We start from the raw sequence: 23,835 nt of genomic DNA, 5'->3' as shown, positions 1-23,835 counted from the left end.
AAAGCGTCGTAGAGCTGGACCGGGGGGGGGCGTTGTAATTCCCTTGACATGAGTCATGAGAACTCCTATACACTGCATGTTATTGAATGACAGAGACCCCTGCTGTCTTTCCAAACATGTAATACATGGTCAGACAGCTGTGGAAGTCATCGTGCATGCTCTGGTGTGAATAGCCAGGTGTCTCAAAGCACAGATGAGGTTATATTTTGGCAGGGTGCAGTAGCTACCGAGCCATCGGGGCCTCAGTGGGGGACAGAACATCCCACTTTTCCTCCTATCACTCATTTCCCCATCCTCTCTTTCCCCATCCTCTCTTTCCAACTTTTCATTCTTAAAGAAAAGATTCATCCCAAATTGTGGTCTTTTGCATCCTCCTCCATATTCTCTTTTTTTTTCTTGAAACAGAAATATGACATTTGTTAGTGCCTGATAGTGTCATTGCAACAGTCGGTTGGATTTATATTTTTGACCATTCCTTTAGGAATAGAATTTGTGGGAACAGAACATGCAAAACATGTTTTGTCACCCTCTCTTCTTAGCCCAGTCAAAGCCATCTGTGTTTGGTCTGATTTTATTTGAATGGCCTTGTTATTGTGGTTTTAAATTCAATTGTGTGACTGAGAAGCAGCTGTATAGCGACTGATAAATGATCTACCACTAGATTCTCAAAATATGATGCAAGGATGGGTCAAGTACATAAATACAGACAGCCGATCAAAGATTACATTATTGTAACAACAGTTTAGCATTAGTTCTTGATGGCTATAACATTGTAAGTGTACAAAGTTTTACTATGACAAAATAATTCCCAACTGGCTTTTAGCTTTTTTATTCAGTTTGAAGCTTTGGGCTTGGATGCCCTCGTCTTTTCCTTCTCCTATTTTTCTCCGGCTGCAGCATAGGTTTCTCATCTCCCCATCTCCTCTCTTTATCTTTCACATTCTTTCCTGAACTCCCATAGCCATTTCACCTACAGTACCGATTCTGTCTGTTTATGTGTGCTGGCCCAGGAGAGGAAAGATTTTGGAAGGTGCTGCAGATGTCAGACTTTCAGCGAGGCCCCACAGCTGTAAAGTCTGTAATGAGCAAAACTCCTGAGCAAACCCTCGAGCTGATTGGCCACATATTGAGTTACAGTAGAGAATTAGAGGGAGCTGATGTGTGTAGAGGAGAGAGAGTTGGAGGAAGATGTGATGATAGAGTTGGGATTGGGGGGAGGGGTTATTGTGGGTGGAGGAATAGGAAATAATATTGAGTGAAAGGGGGTTAAAGAAATATATATATATATGACCATAGAGGGGGTGGTGTCTTCTGCAGTTCTGATAATGCCTACAGAAGCCTCAGTGTGAGAGGATCTGTGTGACAATGCTACACTTTCTCTACTCCAAGGAAGAGGATGTTGATTATTTAGCAGCTGCTGGAAATGACAGGCAGGCAAAAATGAACTGTACGTCCTTCCTGATGTATACTCTGCAATATAATGCGTGTTACTATTACACATATGTGTCCTGTGCACAGAAAATGCATGATGTCAATAAGAAGCATGCATTTACGTCTGCATTACTACATATGCCTGTGCCAGTACGTAAAAGATAATGCCTGTGACTACAGACATGTGTATTAGAGTTGTGTGTATTACACAGCAGGAGTTATGGAACCAGTGGTTGATGAACATATGGTTTCCACATCTTCCACTCTGCTCCTCTTCCCCTGTCATGTGGCATGGTCCTATCTCTTCTGACAAGTCTGTTAAAAGGAATCAGGTGTTGAGGCTACTGCAGGGATAGTGGTGAAAAGAGGAGGCCCCAAGCACACAACTGTTGTTAAAACTCCTTCATGTGGGGATTTGATGCAGCATCTGCAGAGAAAAGCAATGGAAGCCATTGCATTTGACAAGTTAGAGAAATCTATAAAGCACATTGTGCAACATTAGTTGTCTTCTATTAGAAAGGACTAGAACTTGTAAAACTGCTGAGCCAGCTGTAAAGGATCAAAAAGCAAGCAATGAGTCTCTCTGCTGTTTTTGTGTCATCCATGTAAACTATGCTGCAGCATGTTCATAGAGCAATGGGTCTGGCTGCTGGTAGTAGTACAAATGTAGGACATAACACACAATGTGTTTGTTTGTTTGTTTAAACTGATTTAAATTCGGTGTTAAACGCTATTCCTGTACGTTTTTGAACACTGCTAAATATGTTGTTGCTAAACTAGACGTGAAAGTAATTCTAAGATATTGGATATCTGTTTACAGATAAATTACATTTACGGTTATTATTTTAACTGAAGTTCTTGGTCATCAGCCAAAGTTATTGCAGTCCCAGGTTTGATTGATTATAGCCCCAGTGACATAATGGTAACGCGTTGCCTTTTAGGAAACATCAGCAGTCTCGTTTAATTCGCTTTTTTAATTCCTCCCAGGACCAGAAAGAAAGTCCAGCTGAGGGGAACGGAAATGCAGCCATAAAACTCCAAAACACAGTAATGGCTTAGTTTGTATTCCAAAGGAATTTCATTTACTTTACATCAAGACTGAGGAGAGAGAAAGAGAGAGGGAGACGGCAGTCATAATTTCTCAGGCCTCTAAAATTACCATGTGGCTATGCAGAGATGGAGGCTGATAGATTTTGAGAAATGGAAAGTGAGAGGCATAGGGAAAGAAAAGAAATAAGTAGTTAAGGGCGAGTGATAGTCAGCATTAAGCTGTGTTCATTCCTCTCTGTCATTTATGAAGTAATTCTTTTTTTTAAACATAGCAGGTGGACAGAGGACTGCATGTAAACAAAATAAAAATAGGTTTTCCGATCGGTTTTTCTCACTACCCCCACCCCCCACTTTTGTCACACTCCCCCCTTGCTCCTTTCCTTTAGTCCTTCCCCACTTTCCCCTGCTCTTCAGAATAAATGAAGGGTTGTACTGGCGGGGGGGGCTCCTGCTCTGAGCCTTGCTGCTCGCTTGTCCCCAGAGCAGATCATATTAACATTTTATAAAATCAAGATTTCCTGCATTTAAATAGTTGTGGTTTCCCAACTGGTTCCAGTATCTCAGAGGGGGAATTCAAACCTCCTTCCATTACTCAAAGTCAAATTGCTGCCTGAGCTGTTTTTATGTACGGTTGAAGGGGAGCAATGTCAGAATTTGGTGGTTGGTTGGGGGGGGACTCTTGCCGCTGAAAAGCATCTGATCCCTAATGGAGCATCCACAGGTTCCCACCTGTAGAGTGCCGAAGCAATGAACCGATGATAAGAGAGAAAGGTGACTCATTGTCACCTTCTTGTTACATGCAGTCAGTTCTCTGAATCATAAGCAGGTGTTCGTCTTGCTCTCTTTTCTGTCCATCCTGTTCGTGTTCCCCTCCTCCTGCTTCTGTGGGGCCTGGGAACCATGGAGCAAACACAGGAGCTATGATTCAGCTTGACCCCAGCTCAGGGGAGCTGGAGGAGATGGAGCGTGTTAAAGCAGAGAATAAAAGTTCGAGTTCAGACACAGCATCCAGTAAAGTAAATGTAACAGAGTCTTGTCTCATTCAATTGCCTTTTGTCCATGCCGACTTTTCACAATATGCAATTGTGTTACTGTGATCATCCACTCTCTGTTGAAGGAAGTTGCCCAAATTACTCTGACTTTATTAAAAAAATCACACCATCTGCTCCCCTGCTGTTTGCGTGCATGGCGTTGTGGGGATAGCCTTTCATGTCCCAGCAGGCCTCCGTTATGCCATCGTGGCCCCTCTGGCCTGCGAGCGGTATCATAAAAACACTGCAGCCTGAGTTGAGCCACCAACCAACAGGTCCACCATCAGCTTCACATCTGTGACACGCCCTTTCCGCCGATGCACTCGTTCTCTCCGATGAATAGAAATGTTGGAAGGTAAACCAGGGTACTCAACTGGGTATTTTACTTCAGAGCGACACATTTACCCAGAAATAGCGAGGTGGAATTTTAGCCAAGATAACTATTATTGTAGCAGGACAGTGCTCAAGCGGACCTGCATTAGTCACAGCTAATGCACTATAAAAATAAAAGACTGTCCATGTGGTTAATTTGATCTGGAGTTTTTGCACCTCATCCACTAAAATCTCCAGTCCCCCTATAAGAGTTTGGCAGAATAGAGTAAAAACACAAAAAAAGAGTGAGCATGAAGATCTCTGCATGGGCTTATTCCTGATTTTCCACACTGATTAATGTTAACATATATCAGCCCACCTGAGACAGCATAGCAGGAGTCATTTTCATTACAATTTTTATTACATCTCTTGAATAAACATTTGTTCAAGCTGATGTCAATTCAATTTGTCTGCTGGCTGATAAGAGGTAGCAAGCAGTGGAATTTTTAGACATATAGGCATCAGTGAAATAACAGAAGACCTAATAGCTCTGTTGATATTGTTAATAAAAGTAATGGCAGACATGGCTGTGGATGTCAGCAGCCACGGCCCCAGAGCGAGCTGAGGGAGTCTTCAGTTGCACAGACATACTTGAGAATTTGTAGCAATCAAACCTGGGTTGGTGATGGAAATTGACTTAATTTCTGTATGTTGTGTATTTGCTTTAGTTTGGCTGCCTTTAGTTAACCTTTAGAGAAATTGTGGTTGTGCAGTCAGACTGAGAGAAGTACAATCATGTGGAGAACAGTCCTGAGTTCTCAGAAACAAAGGTGAATTATATGAATGGAAATATCATCCATACATGCACAATGCTGCCAGCACTTCTGAATATAACATTTGTAAATAGTTTTTAAAAAGTGCTTAACATGTAGTGTTGTGCAAAAGTCTTGAGTCACGTTTCTTTCTTTTTAGCCAAGAAAATCTGAAATGGTTGCAGTGACTTATTGAAACATCTGCAGACATACATGGAAATACAGCACTTTTTTGTATAAGGCAAAAGCAGAGTTTATACAGGTCTAACAAGCTTGAAAGTCAATATTTGGTATGAGCATGTTTATTGTTTCACACAGTCTGAACTCTCTGAGGCAGTTTTCTTGTCATTTCTTTAAACAGTCTTCAGGAATAGTTCTCCAGGCTTCACAAAGGATATTTAGAGGTCTTCTTTGGATGTTGGCGGCCTTTTGTTCCATTCTCTATCAACATGATCCCACACTGCTTCAATAATATTGGGCTCCAGGCTCTAGGGAGGCCAGCCCATGACTAATAGGGTTTCACTGTGTGTTGTTCTGTCCAGGTATGCTTTTACTCCATTGGCAGTGTGAAACCGATGCCAATCAGAGTACGTTCCAGTAACATCAAAATCAGATGATACTTTTCCATTAATTTTAACACAACCTTCAACATCCCCCACCTGTGTTTTACAGATGGCTGTAGACACTCACAGTTGTACCTCTCGCCTGACCACCTCCTTACATACTGACAATGATTTGACTCAGAAATTTCAAATTTGGATTCATCACTCCATCAGACCTGTTGCCACTGATTTTCAGTGCAGTTCTCTTGTGTATTGTGGCATACCTTAGCATTTTCTCACTGGATTTGCACCCTTCCACTGAGACCATTACTGATGAGATTTTGGCAAACAGTCGATGGATCAACTGAAAATCCAGACGCATCTCTCAGGTCCTGTTTCAGATCTTTGCTAGATTTTTTTCCCTATTTCTTAACAAGAAAATGTTTAGATACAGTTCATCTGCTGTAGATAGTGTCTTAGGCCTGGCTCTTCTTTTTTTCTTATCCTCTATTTCTTCAGTTTCCTCAGATGTTTTAAGGACATACTGCACACCATGTGCCATGAATATGTACCAAGTTTCCAGCTACCAACACTCATCTTATTGGTGGTATTATTTTATTTCTGTCAAACTTTGTTATCTTTAGAATATTTCATAGATTGAACTAAAGAAATGCAAACAAATTATGTGTTTTTGCAATAAAAAAAACCAAGTGCCTAAATAGAATTTAAAATGGTCTTGTTAAGTTTTCTGTTACTGATTCATCATTTGAGTCAGTTGCCTTTTTCTTTTAATAATTAGGTGATTCATGGGTCAATCTTAAATGTCTCAACCCAAAATAAAAGGTCAGGTACTGCATAAGGACTGGACTAAAAATGATTTAAAAAGCAGAAAATGGACAAACTTTGCAGGTCTCTCAGAAAGACTAGAGAACCATTTCTCAAGATCATCTTAAATAACTACAAGAAAGTGCGGTTTCTAGGAAGCAAAATATAAAGAAATGAGGGGTGACTCAAGACTTTTGCACAGTACCGTAGCTTCTCACGGATTTAAAGCAAACCCAAAATGGAACATTAAGTTGGAATTTAGGATAGCAGATCGTTTTTTGGCGTATGTTTTGCCCGCGGTCGTGGTGCCAGGCCTACTCTGTCGAGTTCTTGTGGAAAACACAATCTCGACTCATGCAGCCAAGGGAATGTCAGCTATTCAGGGTTACATGTTGTTTATCAGATAAGATACACACACAATCAGGCAGCGGAAACTGACACTGCCCAGACTGTATGATACGCTCACATACATACGCACACCTGTGTATACACATACGTATACATGCATATTCTCTTTCATATGTACAATTATACATCGTTTTCTTCTTGAACACATATACACAATCCACTTGAATTATACATAGGTGCCTTCTCCTCCTGAAAGCAAGTGCCAGATGTTCAACTTACACATTAAGAAAACTCCTTTTTTCCTCTTTCCGTCATTCTGACATTTTTGGATTTGGTTATCGATTTCATCTCGACGTTCCTCCAAAGTTGCACCACAAGTGAAGGGGAACATGACGTACATTCAACCATTCAAATGTATTCTACTGTACCATATATATACACCTCATATATCCCTTTCTGCATGCCGTCATGTGTATAAAATATCACAGGTGAAAAAAAAGCACGCCTGGTGTTTTAGCAATGCATTTCAGGGAATTCTCAGTGGAGATTCAGCGAGTTTCCGCTCCAGTGGCTCAGCGTTGGGGGTTGCGGGTGCACAACTCTGTCAGGTGCAATTATGAGAAGTTGATTCCAGGAAAACCTGTGTGACATTGATTATATGATGTAAGCTACAGTTACCTCATCCATTCCTCTGTAACAGTACAGCCCTGCACATGAATATATGGATGCATGCACACATTTTGTGAGCACAAGGTTTCTGACACACACAAACTTGCTGACAGTTCCAGGAGTTTGGTAATTGTCTCAGGAGTTTCATGCCTCCGGTAAACAAGTGGACTGTCTTATGTGACATATGCACACCGACAGTACTAATGCACCCAAAGCATACACACGCATTCCTCAGTTGTGTTCACGTTCAGTGCGCTGCCACTACTGATCCATCAGTAGCCAATATCTGCAGGTGCTTGGTTTCGCTGAGGGTACCAGACACCTTTATGTTAATTTTGGTACAGTGTGAGAGGAATGAATGGAGCCCTACCAGTCATCACATCAATGATACTCAATGTGAAAACACTCAAAAACTGATTGTTATTCAGTGTGAGAAACGGCTCCAGGACTTCAATGCTAATGGCCGTCTTGCAGCATGCTGTTGCTGGGTGTTTAGTTATGCTGTGGTCATGAAATGTTGTTATGGAGATGAGTTGTCAGCTTGCTGTGTTGGTGGTCTGTGGTCAAAGCGCTGTCATTTTTTCCAACTAGACGAGAGATTAAAGATCGGTTGTGTCTGAAGTGAGTAAAATTCAAGGTTGAAATGCACATGCCATAAAAAAAAATCACTTGCTCATTTGTTCTCTGAGATGGGGATTCCCCATGTCTTTTAAGGGTCAGTAAAGAATCAATGGTTAATGATTAGCAGACTACCGTAGCTTAATGCGCAGCTAGGGGATCCACAGAACAGAAATGTTACCTGTTATCTCACAGCAAATGATTAATTAGTTTAAGTCTGGGCGTGGCTGTATCTATTGGGACCGCTTAACCCAGCAATGTACATTTCATTCACCTATAGTTCATTCCATACTCTATTATAGTACATAACTAAATCAAGGATGTTTTATCCTAAATTCCAACTGTTCTGTTCCATAATAGCAGACTAAACTTTCCCAAAAGTATGAAAAACAGCTTGTGTGTGTAGGGATTTAGGAGCCAACTGTGTAATGCTTAACAAATACCAAGAGATTAAACTGTTAACCCTCAGTCATAATCTCTGGGTCTCGTCCACAGCATGTCTTTTGTCCCGTCTTCCTTCTCTCACCCCAACTGGTCCTGGCAGATGGCCCCGCCCCTCCCTGAGCCTGGTTCTGCCAGAAGTTTCTTCCTGTTGAAAGGGAGTTTTTCCCTTCCCACTGTCACCAAAGTGCTTGCTCATAGGGGGTCATATGACTGTTTTTTTCTGTATGTATTATTGAAGGGTCTACCTTACAATATAAAGCACCTTGAGGCGACTGTTATTGTGATCTGGCACTGTATAAATAAACACCCATTCATCTGCAATGGAAAAAAGTATATATAACAAGGTCTCACTTGATTGTGTGCCCAAATTCAATAGCCACAATAAGAAATTAAGTTAGTATTTTTAACAGAAAATTGCTTAGTATAACTGTAATGCTATAAGGAAACCCAGAGGGTTTCGAAAAAGCCTTGTTGGTTATATAGGTCCTCATGATGTCATTGTGAAATGTGTTTCCTCACAGTTTTGTCAAAGCTCTGAACTACCTGCGATAGTTTTAATTTGTGAGTAGTACATGCAGGCTGGCTGTATGGGGGCAACAGGAAGCAAAGAATGATTAAAGAGTCCAGAAAGTTCCAGAAATCTCAATTTCTACAAGCGCTACGATACACACACACACACACACACACACACACACACACACACATATATATATATATAATTACATATATTTACTATATTTTTTACTTACTTTGCTTTCAGGTACCATGCAGTCTAGAGTACTGGGATGAGCTCCAGCAAACCTTTGTTCCATATCGGGAGTTCAGCCTATCAGAGAGCTGTGCCTGCCAGCTGCAGTTGCCCAGCCTCAGCCTCACCAACCAGCAGAAGGAGCTGGTGGCCTCAGACCTGTGGAGGATAGTACTCAATCATAATGGAGATGGAGATGAACAGAGGTGAGGAAATTTTGCTTTAACTGTCCATATGAGAGCGTGTTTATGTCTACACACTGGTATGTGTGTGAACCTACAGACCGTGTGCCGTCCTGTTTGAGAAAAAACAGAAGGAGAGTGCACCCAGGCTGCTGAGCACAAAGAAGTAGAATGTATCCCTCGCCCCACATCTGGTGTGCAGGAGCAGGGAGCGGGCTTGGAAGGCGTTCAGATCGGCCTAATGAGATTTCCCAGCACACCAAGTGCCTGTCAGGGCCCATCCGGATTCCTTCCTGCTTACCTTGAGTGTATCTAATCGAGGGGAAGCTCACGGGAAGCGAGAGTAGTCAGGCCCCCTTTGGCTCATAAGTTCTTAGGCCTGGCCTGGCCTGGGCTGGGCAGGGTTGAGCTAGGATGGGATGAGTTGGACGAGGCTTGCAAGATACTATAGCACCCCAAAGAGCGTGCTTTTACTCCCTGCCACTGCTTCCTCTTTTCATTACTGTTACATCTTCCGACCTTCATCGATTTTTCTTTTTGTTCTTTTTTCTTTCCTTCCTTCTTTTAATCTTTTTTTCTTTTTCTCTCCCCTTATTTACTTCCATCTGGGATTTAGGGAACTTTTAGCGGAAGAGCGTTGCCGAGCCCACATTCTGTGTGGCTTAGAGAGCTCGAGCAAAACAGAGAGCAAGGAATAAGAAAACATGTAAGAAAAGCAACAGAAAAAATCTTCAGGACCAGATACTGTGTAAAGCAAAATATACATCTGTATTTCATTACAATCATATTCCGAACACTACATTTCCTTTATGTTTAAATTATTTGTCTTTTTTGATCAAAATTGATCCCCCTTTCCTTACTCCCTCGTTTCATCTGCCTTACTTTAGTTTCCACCAGAAAAATAACTTGGCTGCCCTGCCAACTGGAAGTAATGAAAATTGTCAACATATGATGCTTATCTTTTTAAGGAGTGCTCTGCTTGCACCAGCATTTTTCAGGTCTTGAGCGTTTCCTGCTGGAGTTTTTATGGTGGATCATGGTAGCAGCAAATTACAGAGCAAATGGTCATTCACTTCAATTACCTTCCATTCAACATCATCAACCATGACATGCAATTAATGTCCACGGAGGGCTTCTCCTGGAAACTGCATGTGTAATAATGTTCCTAACAGCGAGGAAGATCTTTCACATTTCACCTTATTTCATTTCTTTTTTTTGAATTCTCAGTAACTGTATGGCTGGTCTCAGTGTGCTTCCTGAGATGGATGTCACACAATTTGTACACAAACACAAAAGCATTCCACTCTTAATAAGAATCAGATTATTTTAATAAGTCCATTGATTTTCCTTTTTTTTTCTTTTTTTTTTGTGACCATTATTTCACAGCTGGGCCATTGCTTTTGTTATTTAAAAAAACAAAGTTTGATAGAAAATCATTTACTGTTTTCTTTAAAACTGTCAAGTACTGAATCCCAGTCATATATTAGGATATTTTTCTCGATATTATTTCCGTATGGAATCATTTTATATTCACAGGGCGCTGTCAGTTTAAAATTTTCCTCATTTATTGCAGTCTCTTTAATGATCGTTTGTAAATATTGTCGGCTTTCTCTATCAACATTTCCCTTCCAGTTCGGATAGTGAGTGTGGGTCCCAGTTACCCTGCGATCAGCTGGTCTCTCCGATTGCACTGGCAGCCTGTACCCGAGTGGACTCGTGTTTTGCACCCTGGTTCGTCCCGTCCCTGGGTGTGTGCCTGCAACTAGCACACCTGGAAGTTCACCTCTGTCATCACCTAGAACAGCTGGGTACAGGTAAGATTTGTAATATATCAAAACAAAATCTCTTCCAAGTCTGAAGTATATTGGGTTTAGTAAGAGGGATTACCTAGGTGTTCGAGAAGTTGACTTCCAAAAAACTCTACCTTTTCTTGTTCTGTGTTTGATCTCTCATGGTAGCAGTAAAGTACACTCAGATATCATCTGTTAGCAGCCCTCTGTTTGATTGACAGCTTAAGTGTCCTTTTGCTTAATGGAATTAATTGACCTCTTGTTTAAAACTCACATCTGTTCACATGTGGATTTGATTTACATTAATCCATTTTATGTTTAATCTTTGTTACTTGTTTCAGTATATTAAGTAAAAAAAATTATGTTTCTCATTCCTCCAGCTCCATCTCGACAGCTTCATCCCTTCCTGCCAGACCGGAAGTTACCTCAAGAGCAAGAGTTCATGGGGATAGGTGCTCGGCAGCCACGAGTCTTCTTGCGACAGTGGAGCTACGGACCACGTCATTGTCAGGAGTTCAGTTTTTCCTCTCAGCTAGATTGCAAGCTGTTGGAGTACCGAAACTTAACACACCTTCAGCTTCTACAGCCGTGTCTATTACAGGTTGAGCTCAGCTTTTTACATAGTTCTTCCGTCTTTACAAAAGTTTTTTTTTCCCCAAACGTTGATATTCATTTGTATTTCAGGCCCAGGCTACAGCAACCTGTTGCCCCCAAAACACCTCTTTTGATGTGAATGTGTTTGTGGATCCAGTGGCACTTAATGTCAGCCAGTATGCCATCCACACTGTAGACACTGCCCTGCAAAGCTGGCAACAGGTAACTGCAACACTCCTCATATACTACACCAGATATTTCAGCTGCATAACAGACATATTCCAAAGAATAAAATAAGAATCAATTAAAAAGTCAGCTAAATTGTCGATTATAGATTATTGATATTGCTTTTGGTGATTAAAAATATTGTGTAATTCTGAGGGTTCTTAAAGCAGAAGTTATCATTCAGTGTCTCGTCTAATGTACTTAAAGCTAATGTTGAAAGCAAAAGAGGTTACATTTTCTTTTTATAGCCAAAATTTCACCACTGCAAGAGGAAGTGGCTGCGACCAAAGGATTAGTGTTACGTCCCCACTTAAAAGTCTAGGCGATGAGGGTGGGGGACAGTAACAGTTAGATCCAGGTGGAATGAAAAGAACGCCAGGCAGAGGTATTTAACATAAAATAGATCTTTATTGTAGGCAAACACCTCAATAATCATACAAATGGCAAGAACAAAAGGAGACAGCACCGCTGCTTTAATGAGAAATCAGGGAGGTCAACCCAAAGTGGTAATGACCACTTCAACAAAGAAAGCAACAATAAGGCTTCAACAGAAAGAGACAGCAACGCTGCTAGCAAACAATATCCAGGCAGGCCACACAAACTAATGAAGGCCGCCGTCACTCATGGGCAATCACTGCTCAGTTAAACACTACTCACAAAGAGCCACACACCAGACGGCTGGCCACACGCAGCAGGCTGTCCCACACCTAAGCCAGTAGCACACTCTGACCAGCACAGAGGAAATCCACCAGAAACCTCTCCCTTCTCCTCCACACTGCTCTTCTCCAGCTTATATCACCCCTGAGGGTAATTGGTTGTAACGAGAGCAGATGAGCAGCAGGTGTGACCTAAAGGAGAAGGCAGGGGCAGAGGGAGGGGCCAGAACGAAGGAGGAGGAGAGGGAGAAGACAACACCACGCCCACACACTCCCACAGCCTACCAGGATGTAACATTTAGTGATACGATGGCTTTGGTTAGAACATGTTGGAGGATGATTTTTTCACTTGTGTATTTAAGCAGTTTGGTGCATTCAGACATTTACATTAACAAGGGATTTCCCCTGATGTTTGATTCTAACATTAGCCTAGGGTTATTTGATTTAGAGCCAGGGACTAGTCAGTCTGTAGAGGAAATTCTAGAAAATGCATGTACATTTAGAAACTATGCCTTTGTCCCAGATGGAGTATCAGCTAAACAAACTAATAACGAAGTAGATTTCATGAGAATGGTTTTGGTTGGATGCCAGTGGTAATAAAATTTGCAGGATGGAACTGCCTTTCTGTTTGCTGTAAACTCTGACTAAGTGTGTCTGTTCTTGGGCTTCTAGTGCTTCTATGGTCCTCGTCATCTCTCAGTTCCCAGCTCTCAGCACTGCCTCTGGTAGCCAGGATATTTGTGTGTGAAGTGATGCCCATTAAAACATGGTAAAACTTGAGTGGTGACACCTGCCAAGACTTCATCTGGCCCTAGTCCTCCACCCACTTGTCTATTCCACACGCACACAAACCCACACACACACATGCTGGTTTCCCTGGCTTTGTATGTTCTATCATTGCTCTGCTCAGCTTCGCTGTGCTGACTCATATACTGGTCTCTGGAGACATGAGGCACTCTCATAGTTTTACATGCATGCAAAAACTCACTGCCAGGTGAAAGAAATAATAGTTCTTGTTTTCCTAGGAACAGCTGTGTTTTTTTTTACCTGCATAAAATAAAATTAGGCATGCTATATAGGAAACATAATATTAAATGATTGTTCTGTGTAGCAGCTTTAATACCTTTGTTTTCACTCAGGGGCATCACTGACTCATCGAAAGCGCTTAACCGACTGTGTTAGGTTATTGGTCATATTTGACCCATGGCTTCATGATCGCATCATTTAACACAAGCTAGTTAATGTTCCCTATTTCTGCTGAGTATTTTAGTCATAAATAAGACTTGAGAGCATTAGTCTTATTAGAATGAAAGGTCATATTGCAGCTTCACTGGAGTGTTACAGACATGTTGGTATCCGTGCTGGGCTTTACCCAACATGCCAAGCGTGATTACTTGGGTTATTAGTTGGTCTTATGATCTCAGGCGCACCTCATTTGATACTGACTGTGTGAATGCTATCTTGGCTCAGCGACTTAAACCCCCAAACCGAGCTTTACAATGCATACTCACATAAATGTTGGCTTTAAAGATTGACTTTGTCAAATACAAATACTGAACTCTGCATCTACACGTTCATTCTTAAATGATTAAGTTTGCTGTGCTGTCTTTATTGGTCTACACAGCAGCAGCCTTGTAACTTCTACAGAACCTTTTAACTACCTCTAGCCTTCACCACTTTGCTGAACACAAGGGAAAAACACTGTAACTATAAGGCAAATGTGCTGCATGTGGCTACAGTAGTTCTGGAGTAAGGGGGGTAAACAGAGGTCAAGTTTGAAAGGCAGATTCTTGAAAAAAAAAAAAGTTCTTGTCCACTTCAGTAGATTTGAAAACTTCCTTGATAATGGAGCATTGTTTCCATTTTTGGGGTTTCCAGTGAAAGAAAGTCTTGTATTTGATGACAGAACCACTTATGGGTGCAATTAACCCTCTGACTGGTGAAATCCTGCACTGTAGGGAAAGATTCTTTAAGATAACATAAGATTTGATTTGATAGAAATTCTCTTTGCCCATATTGTCCATGTATGGAAAAACGTGAGCCAAGCTAAAGTGTAATCAGGAAGAGTCAGAAATATTAAGAGTGTCTGACCTTCTACAGCAGAAGGAGGTATCCTAATGTGTGTAATTGTTTCAGTGATTTTCATGTTTCCTTGTGTCAAGGCTGGCAGGCAGGCCTGTTGTGATGTGGCCTGCAGGGTTAGCATCGAAACATAGAGAAGATTCTTCAGCTACAATTGAAACCTCATAACCCAGACGTGGTCATAGGAGACCACCGCAACCAGAACAGCTGGAGTACTTCCAGATGCATAGCACTCGAGTGTAGTATATGTTTGTGATTTTCACTCATTTAGCAATAGTCGGTAATAATACACAGTTGTAGTCATGGTAAATGAAGTGCTCTTGTTTCCATAATAACATCACAAAGGATTTCTGGCAATCGCAAGTCCACAGGCCAAATAGCGTCTCATTAATATCAACATGAATGTATGTTATGGCTGTTGCAAAATACTGCATGTCCCCAAGTAAGCAGGCTTACTTTCGCCCCCCACCCCCAACCGAGCTGCTGTTGGCTCTAACATCCGTTGAGCCTTCACTGAGTTTTGTCTTAATATAAAAGAGATAAGAGACTGAGGTGTACTGGAGTCTTTTGGTTGCTTGGAACCAAAGATGAGGAAAACATGATTTTTTTTATTATCTTTCTTCATATTTCTGCCTCTTGTCTTTGCACTCAGTAGTCCCATGTGCCCCAAACCTCAGCACCCCACCACTCTAACCTCAGGCCCCATGGCCCTCTATTTTCAATTCTCAGCCCCCAGCTCCACCATGAGACTTTGCTCTGCCCTAACCCTCAGACCCTAACCCCAGGGAAGTGGCTTTGGTGGAAAGCCACACAAAAGCCCAGTAGTATTTACACACTCTGCTTTCTCACAGAACATTCACAGACTGTTACATGTGGAATTGAGACAACAACAGGAATTTTCCCCCTGTTCATTTTTTGGGGGGGGGGTTCTTCCCATATTTGAACGATTCTCTTCTTGTCTTTGTAGCCGGAAAGAAAACGATTCAGAGATCATGTTACTGGTTCTTAGGCTCTGGTCATGTGTACAGAAATATATTGGTGATTTTAGAACTGATAAGTGTTTCATTATGTTCATTTTACAGGTTTCATTATCACCTCAAAGGTGTCTTGTTTCATGAGTGTTTCTTTTAAATGGGTGTCGTTATTTACAATCTGTTTTCCAGACATTTTATTGTTACCTTGTTATTTATATGTAAGCCATTGTGCAGTGCAGATCCGGGTTAGGCTCTGCGAAAGCTAGGTCATTGTATCTGGGTGGATTATGGAAACTGGATCCTTTGATACTGTCGACGATGTTTGAAAAAGCTGTCATCTTGTGCTTTTTAACAAGATATACGTGTTGACTGTTTAAATATCTTTGTCTTTATATTTGTCCGTTTAACTCGGAGACAGTCAGCGAGTGAATATGATTACCGGAGGAAGCTTTTCTGATGTCTGTATCGCGTTGCCTTGTGAATCAGAGGAGAAAGACGATACCTTCAAAGAGCGGGCTTAGCAATGGCATCTTAAGATGGCAGCAGGAAGTTTGTAAATCGCAGTGTCACATTGGAAAGGGAGCACAGATAGTGTTCCACTATAAAACTGGAAATGGATTTAAAGCCACTGCTGCAGCTGTCCCATCTATATTTTGCTCTCTCTACCTCTCTCACACACACATCTATCATCAAGTGTTCTTTTAATGGTGTAAACTTTCCCATCCGTTTTCAATAGCATCAACAACCCCAGGACCCTGAACGTGCTTGGCAGTGAAACTCTGAGATTTTACTGCCAGCCTCTTTTAACCATCAACCATCACTCTCCCCCCCACCCACCCCCAAGCCATTTAAAAGTATACAGCAGGCTGAGGTCCCTCTTTGTTGGGGTACTTGAGGAGTTATTGAGAAGTTGTCTGAACTACATTCATGTGCGTCAAGAATCAAGGAGGAGTGTGGAGAAGAGATCCCATCAGAGCCCTAAGAGCCTTTGGAAAGAACTCAAGTAAAGCTTACCCTTGCACCCAAGCGTTCCCTATCCAGCTCAGAGCCATAGTTTGTGCTGTTTTGAATGTGCTTGAATTCCTGAATGCAGGAGAAACACCCCACTCTCTCTCTCTCTCTTGGTTAAACCATTGTTTTCAATAGCAGACAGTGAGCTCTCCCTTCTTGCATGCAAGGTGACGTATGAGTGGACAGCATCCCTGTATGACTCGCAAGAATTTCTGTGTGGTTCAGTGTTGTAGGTGGGCCAGACTCCATCATATTGTTTCCTCCAACACACACACAGTATAGGGATGATACTTACTAACAGGAATGCCTACACAGCAGCCCACTTAGTTTCCAGGAGGTGCAAACTGGCAGCATTTAGCTGTTCAAAAAAAGGATTTTTAAAAATTTAAGGGATTGATAAAGTGACGGGCCTCCTGGAGAGGTCAGAGGTCAGATTGGTCCAGCTGGAATACCTGTCAGGCTATGATGAACCACTCCCCATTTAAAATGTTGTTGTCTCCTCTGATAATATCACTAATTTCCTTCTTCATTGTTAAGTCTATAAATGCATGCATTGTTGACACATGTATATGTGTTTTGACACCCACAACAAATGCAAACTTCCAAAATAAATGCATTTTTTTAAATGTCCTTCCTCTTCCTTCTCCTTTCTTCTTTGTCTTCCCACCTCATCCGCTCATCTCTCTCTTTTTTTCTGCCAGAATGGAAACGCAGAGGCTGAGGAGCTGCTCTACAGCCACTATGTTATTTGTAATGATACGCATGAGACACTGCGCTTTGGTCAGGTGGACACTGATGAGAACGTGCTCCTGGCCAGCCTCCATAGCCACCAGTACAGCTGGAGATCCCACAAATCCCCTCAGGTAACATGCGCACACGCACACCCGAGCAAGCATACATAGCCCATACTTAATGAAATGTCTGATGACCGACAGACTTGTTTTGGTTGATTTTGAATAGAGCCATGCACACATGCATGCTCCTGCACACAAATCTTTTGGACATCAGCGGTCGTCATAAAAGACAGGAACACATGATTAAGATATTTACTTTGGAACGCAGAGCGTTAACATTGTGCAGAATTATGGAAACAGTGAGCACACACACTCTGAACCTTATATAAATGGACACCTGAATACACACATACTGCATACATACGTACAGTACATATGTGTAAAAAGAATGGCTCACACACAATTTCTGTGCAAAAGTTGTAAGAGGTGTGTATACACACACACCAGACACATCATTGTGCAGCGGGTATCTGTGTGTTTCTGTCAGTGTTCTCAGACAGTGCCCTGACAGCATTGTTAAAGAAGATTGATTATATTTAACCCTTTGTGGTTTTGAGGTTGAGTGGAGGGTGGGCTGGCGATCTGTGGCATATGTGTGTGTTTGGTGCACACATGTTTCAGGACCCCCATGCGTTCCACAGCGAGTGTGAGAAAGTCAAGCTTGAGAAAAGACATGGCCATAATTGCTCGCAGTAAGTCAGTAAGTCAAGTTGTATTAATCATCGACCATGGTTAATCTGTGCTCTTACCTCACTCTTGCTTACAGACGCACGCACACACACGCAGTGCGTGAGTGGCAATCTGGCATATCAGCACAGTAAACACCACATTTAATTCCTGCAGTGAGTCAAAATGACCTCGGTATTTTCAAGGATATTTTGGATGAAAAATTGTCCGAATGGGCCAAATGTCATCATAGATGAAGAATGCGATTCCAAGATAGTTCTGTCATGTGTTATTCCATCATGTGTTTGTGGTATATGAAATATGTGTTCTCAAGATGAACATGATTTGTGAAACTAGATAAATAAGAAATAGTGCAGCTTTGCCAAAAACACTCAGCTAACTTTGAGCTTGACGATTAAAAGCTTGCCAATGTGTCCGCCTCAGCAAATTGTAGCAAACACTCCTAATTACATTTTGGGGTTATAATAATAGTGACACTGATAAGGAAAAGGGTTGTATTTCTTTAATGGTTACTTGGAAGTGGGTTTTATTTCACTATTACAAATCAGTTTCCAGGCTGAGATGTAAGTGGTTTTGCTGTTTTGCTTAAGTCCCACGATGCCGTGGAGCATCTAAAACGACTCTGACCATCACAAACCATCATCTTCTAGTTTTCCTCTATCTGTCAGTCTGCTCGTGACTTCAACTCAAGATCTTCTGTCCTCTTGTCTGCGTATCCCATTTAACTGTGTCCAGTTTTACTGTTATAGGGTTAGTATACATATACAATGTGGAAATTGTTTAGCTATAACATCCTACCACCAAATCCTCTCTCATTCATCCCCTAACCCTCCCCCACGCTGACAAATACTCTAACCCTGCTCAGCATTGAGGCACGGCGTATCACTTTGATTTAACTTTAAATAACCACGCTATACATCAGTTCCACTCCACTTTTTCATGCGCTGTCATCACCATGTTCTGTTGCTGTAACTTTTCAAATTATATCCATTAGCACTTTGCAGCTTGGGAGCCACGGTACAATTACCTCACTCATACTGGTTATACTTTAATGCTATGCATAGTTCTGTGTCTCTTCTTTCCATGCTCTGGAAGGACCCACCAAACACAACCCAAAATCCATTCCAGGCCTCACACCCTGAGCCATAGGTTAGCAATCATTCCCTTGTTGCTGGCTCAGTCCTGGTCTCTCTTTATTCCTATATGAGATCAGTATACCTGCACAGTCTCTGGCTCCTACACTGTTTGTAGGTCTCACTTAGACATTGTGCCGTTCTCATCCCAAATGCACAACTAGTACTTGTCCCTTTCCTTTTCTCCTGAAGTTAGTCATCTGTTCTGATGTTCACATCCATACTGGCTAAGCTCGTTGGTCCTGGTGCTGACTCCCTGTCTGTCCTGTGTCTGGCTAGAAGGCAACTTTGTCCTTTTAGTTTCCATCTCATCCCAGTAGGTGTTGTCGATATGGTTGATTCTGGAAGGGAACTACTCATGAAGGCTTGGCACTTTTCAGTTTTGTGGCTGTTCCACTTCCTTTCTATTTGGTCCATACAGTTGCTTTTGTGTTCCACTCAGTTTGCTGACATTATCCATGGTCACATCTTTCTGTCTAATTTGACTCTGTCCAGTCTCCTAACAATATCATTGCGCCCTTACTTAGTTTTACAATCCAGTGTATCAACCCTCAAACTACTATCCCAGTTTTTATGTATCTGTACATGCAGTATTGTCTTTCCTGGGAGGCCAGGGGAATGTCGGTGAGCAAGGCCATTGACCTGTCCTCATGGTTTTGGTATGATGTGTGTGTCCCAGTTGAATTGTCCCCCAGGCAGTCACACACTCATAAGCCACAGCTTCTAATATGCTTTTGTAAAGTAATCTATGCCTGTTCCTCTCTCGAGCTCCCCTGAGAACACACGAGACATGACGTCTTCTTGAATAGAGGAGAATGGGTAGAGAAAAAGATTGTGGAAGTGATCACCTGGGAAATATGAAAAATTCAAAAAGAGAGTAGCACAGAGTTGTCAGAGGGGATATTGCACAGCACTACTTGAGAAAAACAAGAGGACATGGAAAAATGGAAGCAGGGGCAAAAGATGAGCCATGCTCTCAACACTCCTCTACAATGGCAGCACCGCCAGAAACATGTCTGCTCACTATCTGTTCTGTTCCTCCCACCTTTCCCATTTCTCTTTCGCTTTTCTGTCTGTTGATGATGCACAAGCAACCCTATTTATCATGAGTGCATTGCTGCACCTGAAGTCTTCCCTTCCTGTCTCCAGTTCATACACATAGAAAGAGTCAGAGATGGAATAAGGCCATTTATATGATTAGACAGGCTGTTGTTTCAGCTTGAACTCAGACAGCGAGGCATATTTAAAGTGCCGCAATCTCCTTTATATTGTTCCTGTACGAACGAGAGGTGTTTAATGTGTGTAATCTTGAGCCATCTAACCAATGTACACTTCATACGGTGTTGTCATACCTTCGAGTATCTCGCTTTTCTCCGAAGAACACTAAAGTAGTGTGTTTTCGTAGTGAAACATGAACCTAAGCTCAGGTCAGACTCCCTCTCACTGCTCCTCTGTTTCTCTCCCTTCCACTTTCTCTACCACCCCATCTCTCCTGTCATTCATAACCATGAGACTTATTAAAAGGGTCGATTGAGGCAGTCACGTCCTTAGAGCCCGCTCTCGCCAAACACTTGAGCAAATTCATACCCATGTGTGGACACTCAGACTCACACATACATACACACTGTAATAAAATGTTTCCTAAGGCCTGGAGTCTGTCAGGCTTCTCAGTATAGTCTCTCCCTTTCAAGCTTAGCATGCCTTCACACCCCAGCATTTCCCGGCCAATGCGAAAATGTTTATAAACACATAATTTCCCTAATTTTTATATGCAGTGTACCATTATGTTCTGCGTGTCATGTAATAGAGAGAGAAACGGATAAAGGAACACATACGGTTAAATTAATACATCTGTTAAAAACCTTCAGGATGGTCATGCATACAACTACACGATCTTTCTCTAATTACGTACAGTTTATATTTCGCACAAACACACTCACCATCCCCACCCTGCTGTTTTTCAAGGCTCTGGCGTGTGGTGTGGATGGTTGAAATATCTGGCTGCTCGTTACAGGATACAGCCTGGCTGATGGAAATCCCTGTGGTTAGTGTGGTTAGCAGGGAGAGGGGCGTAAAAAGCCCCCTGGATTTGAGAAGGACTTTTTAAGTGCCTACAAGGAATACTCCCTATTTGAATAAATTGTGATTTACTCCATGAGCAGGCTTCTACAGTAGAGTGTCTCTGAGTGCATGTCTTTGCGTGTTAGTGTGTCTGTGTATGTCTGTGATGTATGGTGTTGCTCCATGTGTTAGTGTTTGTGTGGAAGTGTCAGTGTTGTGTTGGCCGTGCGTGCGTGCGGTTCCCAGGGGTAATGTGCGGAAGATAGCAGCCCAGGACTATTAGTTTGCGGCGAGATTGGCCGTGTTTTTGGAAGCAGGCATGACAGGGTGGTATTTTGGGTGAGAGTGTGTGTGAAAGAGAGGCAGAGGAGATTGAGAGAGCAGTGTTACATCAGTGGAAGCTGTGTGTGAACATGTATATATGAATAGTTGTCTGTGTGTGAACCCTGTTGCTCATGTGTCGCAGTTTTGTACAAGTGTTTTAAGTTTTCAGAAGGGTTCATTGTTTGCTGCTCGTCATTCAAAAGAAACAAATCTCGTCCTTAAAATGTGTCTGGTGTTTTGCTGGAATCTATCAAGACTCAATGATTAAGAAACACTGCCCTCAAGTGAAGTGGTTTAGTCATGCTGTTCATCCAACATTGCCACTTTAACTGCAGTTGACCCTGAGGGGTTATCTCAGCTCCGCTCAGGTTCACCCACTTGCAGACTGAGCGTGAGGAAGCTAAAAGAAAAGGGAGTGCTCTCCGTCTTAATCCCTGAAGACAACCCTGACTCTTTGTCTATCCTTAGATCTGTGTTTGGTAATCTTTTCACACTGACTTTTGCTTGTAGCCATTACCTTAAAATATAAATAGGAGAAGAAAATAAAAAGTTGGAGATGAACACTGAATTATGAGAAAAGGTTTATCCATTTAGTAACACTGAGTTACACAAGAAGAGATGTTGCAGCACATTGCTAAACATTCCTCTGTCTAAAACAATAATACTTTTTTAGTCCACCTTTATTTGTGATGGTAGATTTGAAATTCCTCCCCAGGGTGCTTTAAACATTTGTGTGTTTGAAACCAGTGTCATGCTGTAACATTTCTTCTTCAGGCTGGAAGTTATCCTTTTAACTTGTATGCTTGGATATACAGATACTGTTTCTTACATGTATTCATGTGCGTCCATGTCAGCTCACTAACACTATCAGGTTTCATGATGATCAGCTTGTGCATACTCTGTGGTAGTCCTGGCCAGGTCCACACTGAACATGACACTATGCGAGCCAAACTCACGCACTTTCCCAGTTTGTATGTTTATTTATTGCAAGGGTTTTTTTGTCTCGCTATTGCTGTAACGTCTTGTAATTTCTCTGTATGGATGGCATCCATACTCGTGAATATAATGATGCATATATACACTTTGCTCATTTCATCAGCAATTCACTGTTGCGTCCTTTAAGGCAGCTTAACACAGTTCTTTGGGGATTTACTTGTATCTAGATGCCACAAGGAATTACATCTACACTAATCACTACACCTAAAGGTCAAAGGTGATTAGTAATCTCATGTTCCCTGAATGGTTAAAAAATTTCCTTCCAGACCACAAATCTTACACTTTACCTCCAAGTTTCCTTTGCCTTTTCATCCCACCAGCAGTTTCTTCTACAGTTGGACCTCCAGTGTACAAGTCTAATAATTCTCAAAGGTATATCAGTTTACTGTGCGTATTAGTGCTCTATGCCTCAGCATCCAGTAGGCCCATATACATATCTCCTCTAACCCATTTCCCTTCTTGCTCCTTTTTAAACTCTCAGGCAGGACAAGAAGCCTTTTTTATGTTGAGAAAGTTTTGCTTTTGTTAGTGTTTGTTTTAAGGAAATGTCACTGGAGGGATGAAACATTTATCCCCAGCACTGTTTGTTGGGAGCACACTTGATTAGTGATTAAAGTGGTATGTCTCAAGAAGTTGAACCTCAACCTCAGCCCCTGTTACATTGCACAGACAAAGAAAAATGTTTCTGCAATCAGTGGTTGCCAGTAATTTTTTGAAATCACTTACTTTGAATATATTCTGGGGAATCATTATCAGCTTTCTGCAACCCACCTTTTGGTCTCCGTTCAACTTGAAAAAAAGTACTACATTCATCAGCTCTACACCACGGCTGCCAAAGTCAAGATTTTCATGAGAAATACATTGAAGACGGACTTCTCCTTCACCACATGTTTTCTTTTTGTCTTTGTATATGTCATTCCTGTTCTTCCTTCCAAATTCAAGCAAGGATTTAGGGGAGTCTGTTTTTGCATTCTTACTGACACTCTTGGAGTTTTTTATTATGATTCCACTCATGTAGACTAATGTCTCTCATGACACTCTTTGTGTATAGACTGTATATTTGTATAATTCTACTGCCTGTGTAGTCTGTCCCAAAGGAAGCTTTTCCTCTGATATTAAGACATTAATTTAATTACCATGTTGATGAGCACTGTGCTGCTGGAATCTCTGTTGTAAATCTTTTTTAACATTCCAATGTGTTAGCAGTTTACAAATTATATCAATTATATCATCCTCTACATCAAATCCTGGGCCTTGAAATGACAACAAAGGCTCTTAAGCAATGGCGTGCAACCCTTTTCTGTGCAGCAGAACCGTTACTGACTGATCATCACATGAAAAACGCGTTGGTATGTTTCGATTACCTTGGGCCACATGTTGATGACAGAGTTTTTTCACTTGGGATCCCAGTTTTAACAAATATACCAGCCGCCATTGTGCTGTGATTTCAGGTACAGAATAGGGTTCCTCACCACAGCTGATGTTTTTATAAGGTG

General features: G+C 41.7%; 1 protein-coding gene across 1 annotated transcript in view; it reads left to right on the top strand.

Annotated features, from left to right (window-relative positions):
• vps13b (vacuolar protein sorting 13 homolog B) overlaps positions 1-23,835 on the top strand; it is a 299,690-nt gene that overhangs the window by 239,017 nt on the left and 36,838 nt on the right. The window contains exons 42-46 of the mRNA XM_085366137.1: positions 8,843-9,036; positions 10,645-10,826; positions 11,183-11,403; positions 11,487-11,618; positions 17,046-17,207. Of these exons, the coding sequence (XP_085222263.1) occupies positions 8,843-9,036; positions 10,645-10,826; positions 11,183-11,403; positions 11,487-11,618; positions 17,046-17,207 (891 nt within the window). The remainder of the gene's footprint in view (positions 1-8,842; positions 9,037-10,644; positions 10,827-11,182; positions 11,404-11,486; positions 11,619-17,045; positions 17,208-23,835) is intronic.

The sequence above is a fragment of the Diplotaxodon limnothrissa genome, linkage group LG11 (assembly GCF_057381915.1).
Source record: "Diplotaxodon limnothrissa isolate DT_005_m linkage group LG11, D_limnothrissa_male_GT1.1, whole genome shotgun sequence".
Taxonomy (NCBI): Eukaryota; Metazoa; Chordata; class Actinopteri; order Cichliformes; family Cichlidae; genus Diplotaxodon; species Diplotaxodon limnothrissa.
The sequence above is the reverse complement of the archived record's forward strand: the minus strand, read 5'-3'. Positions and strand labels throughout refer to the sequence as shown.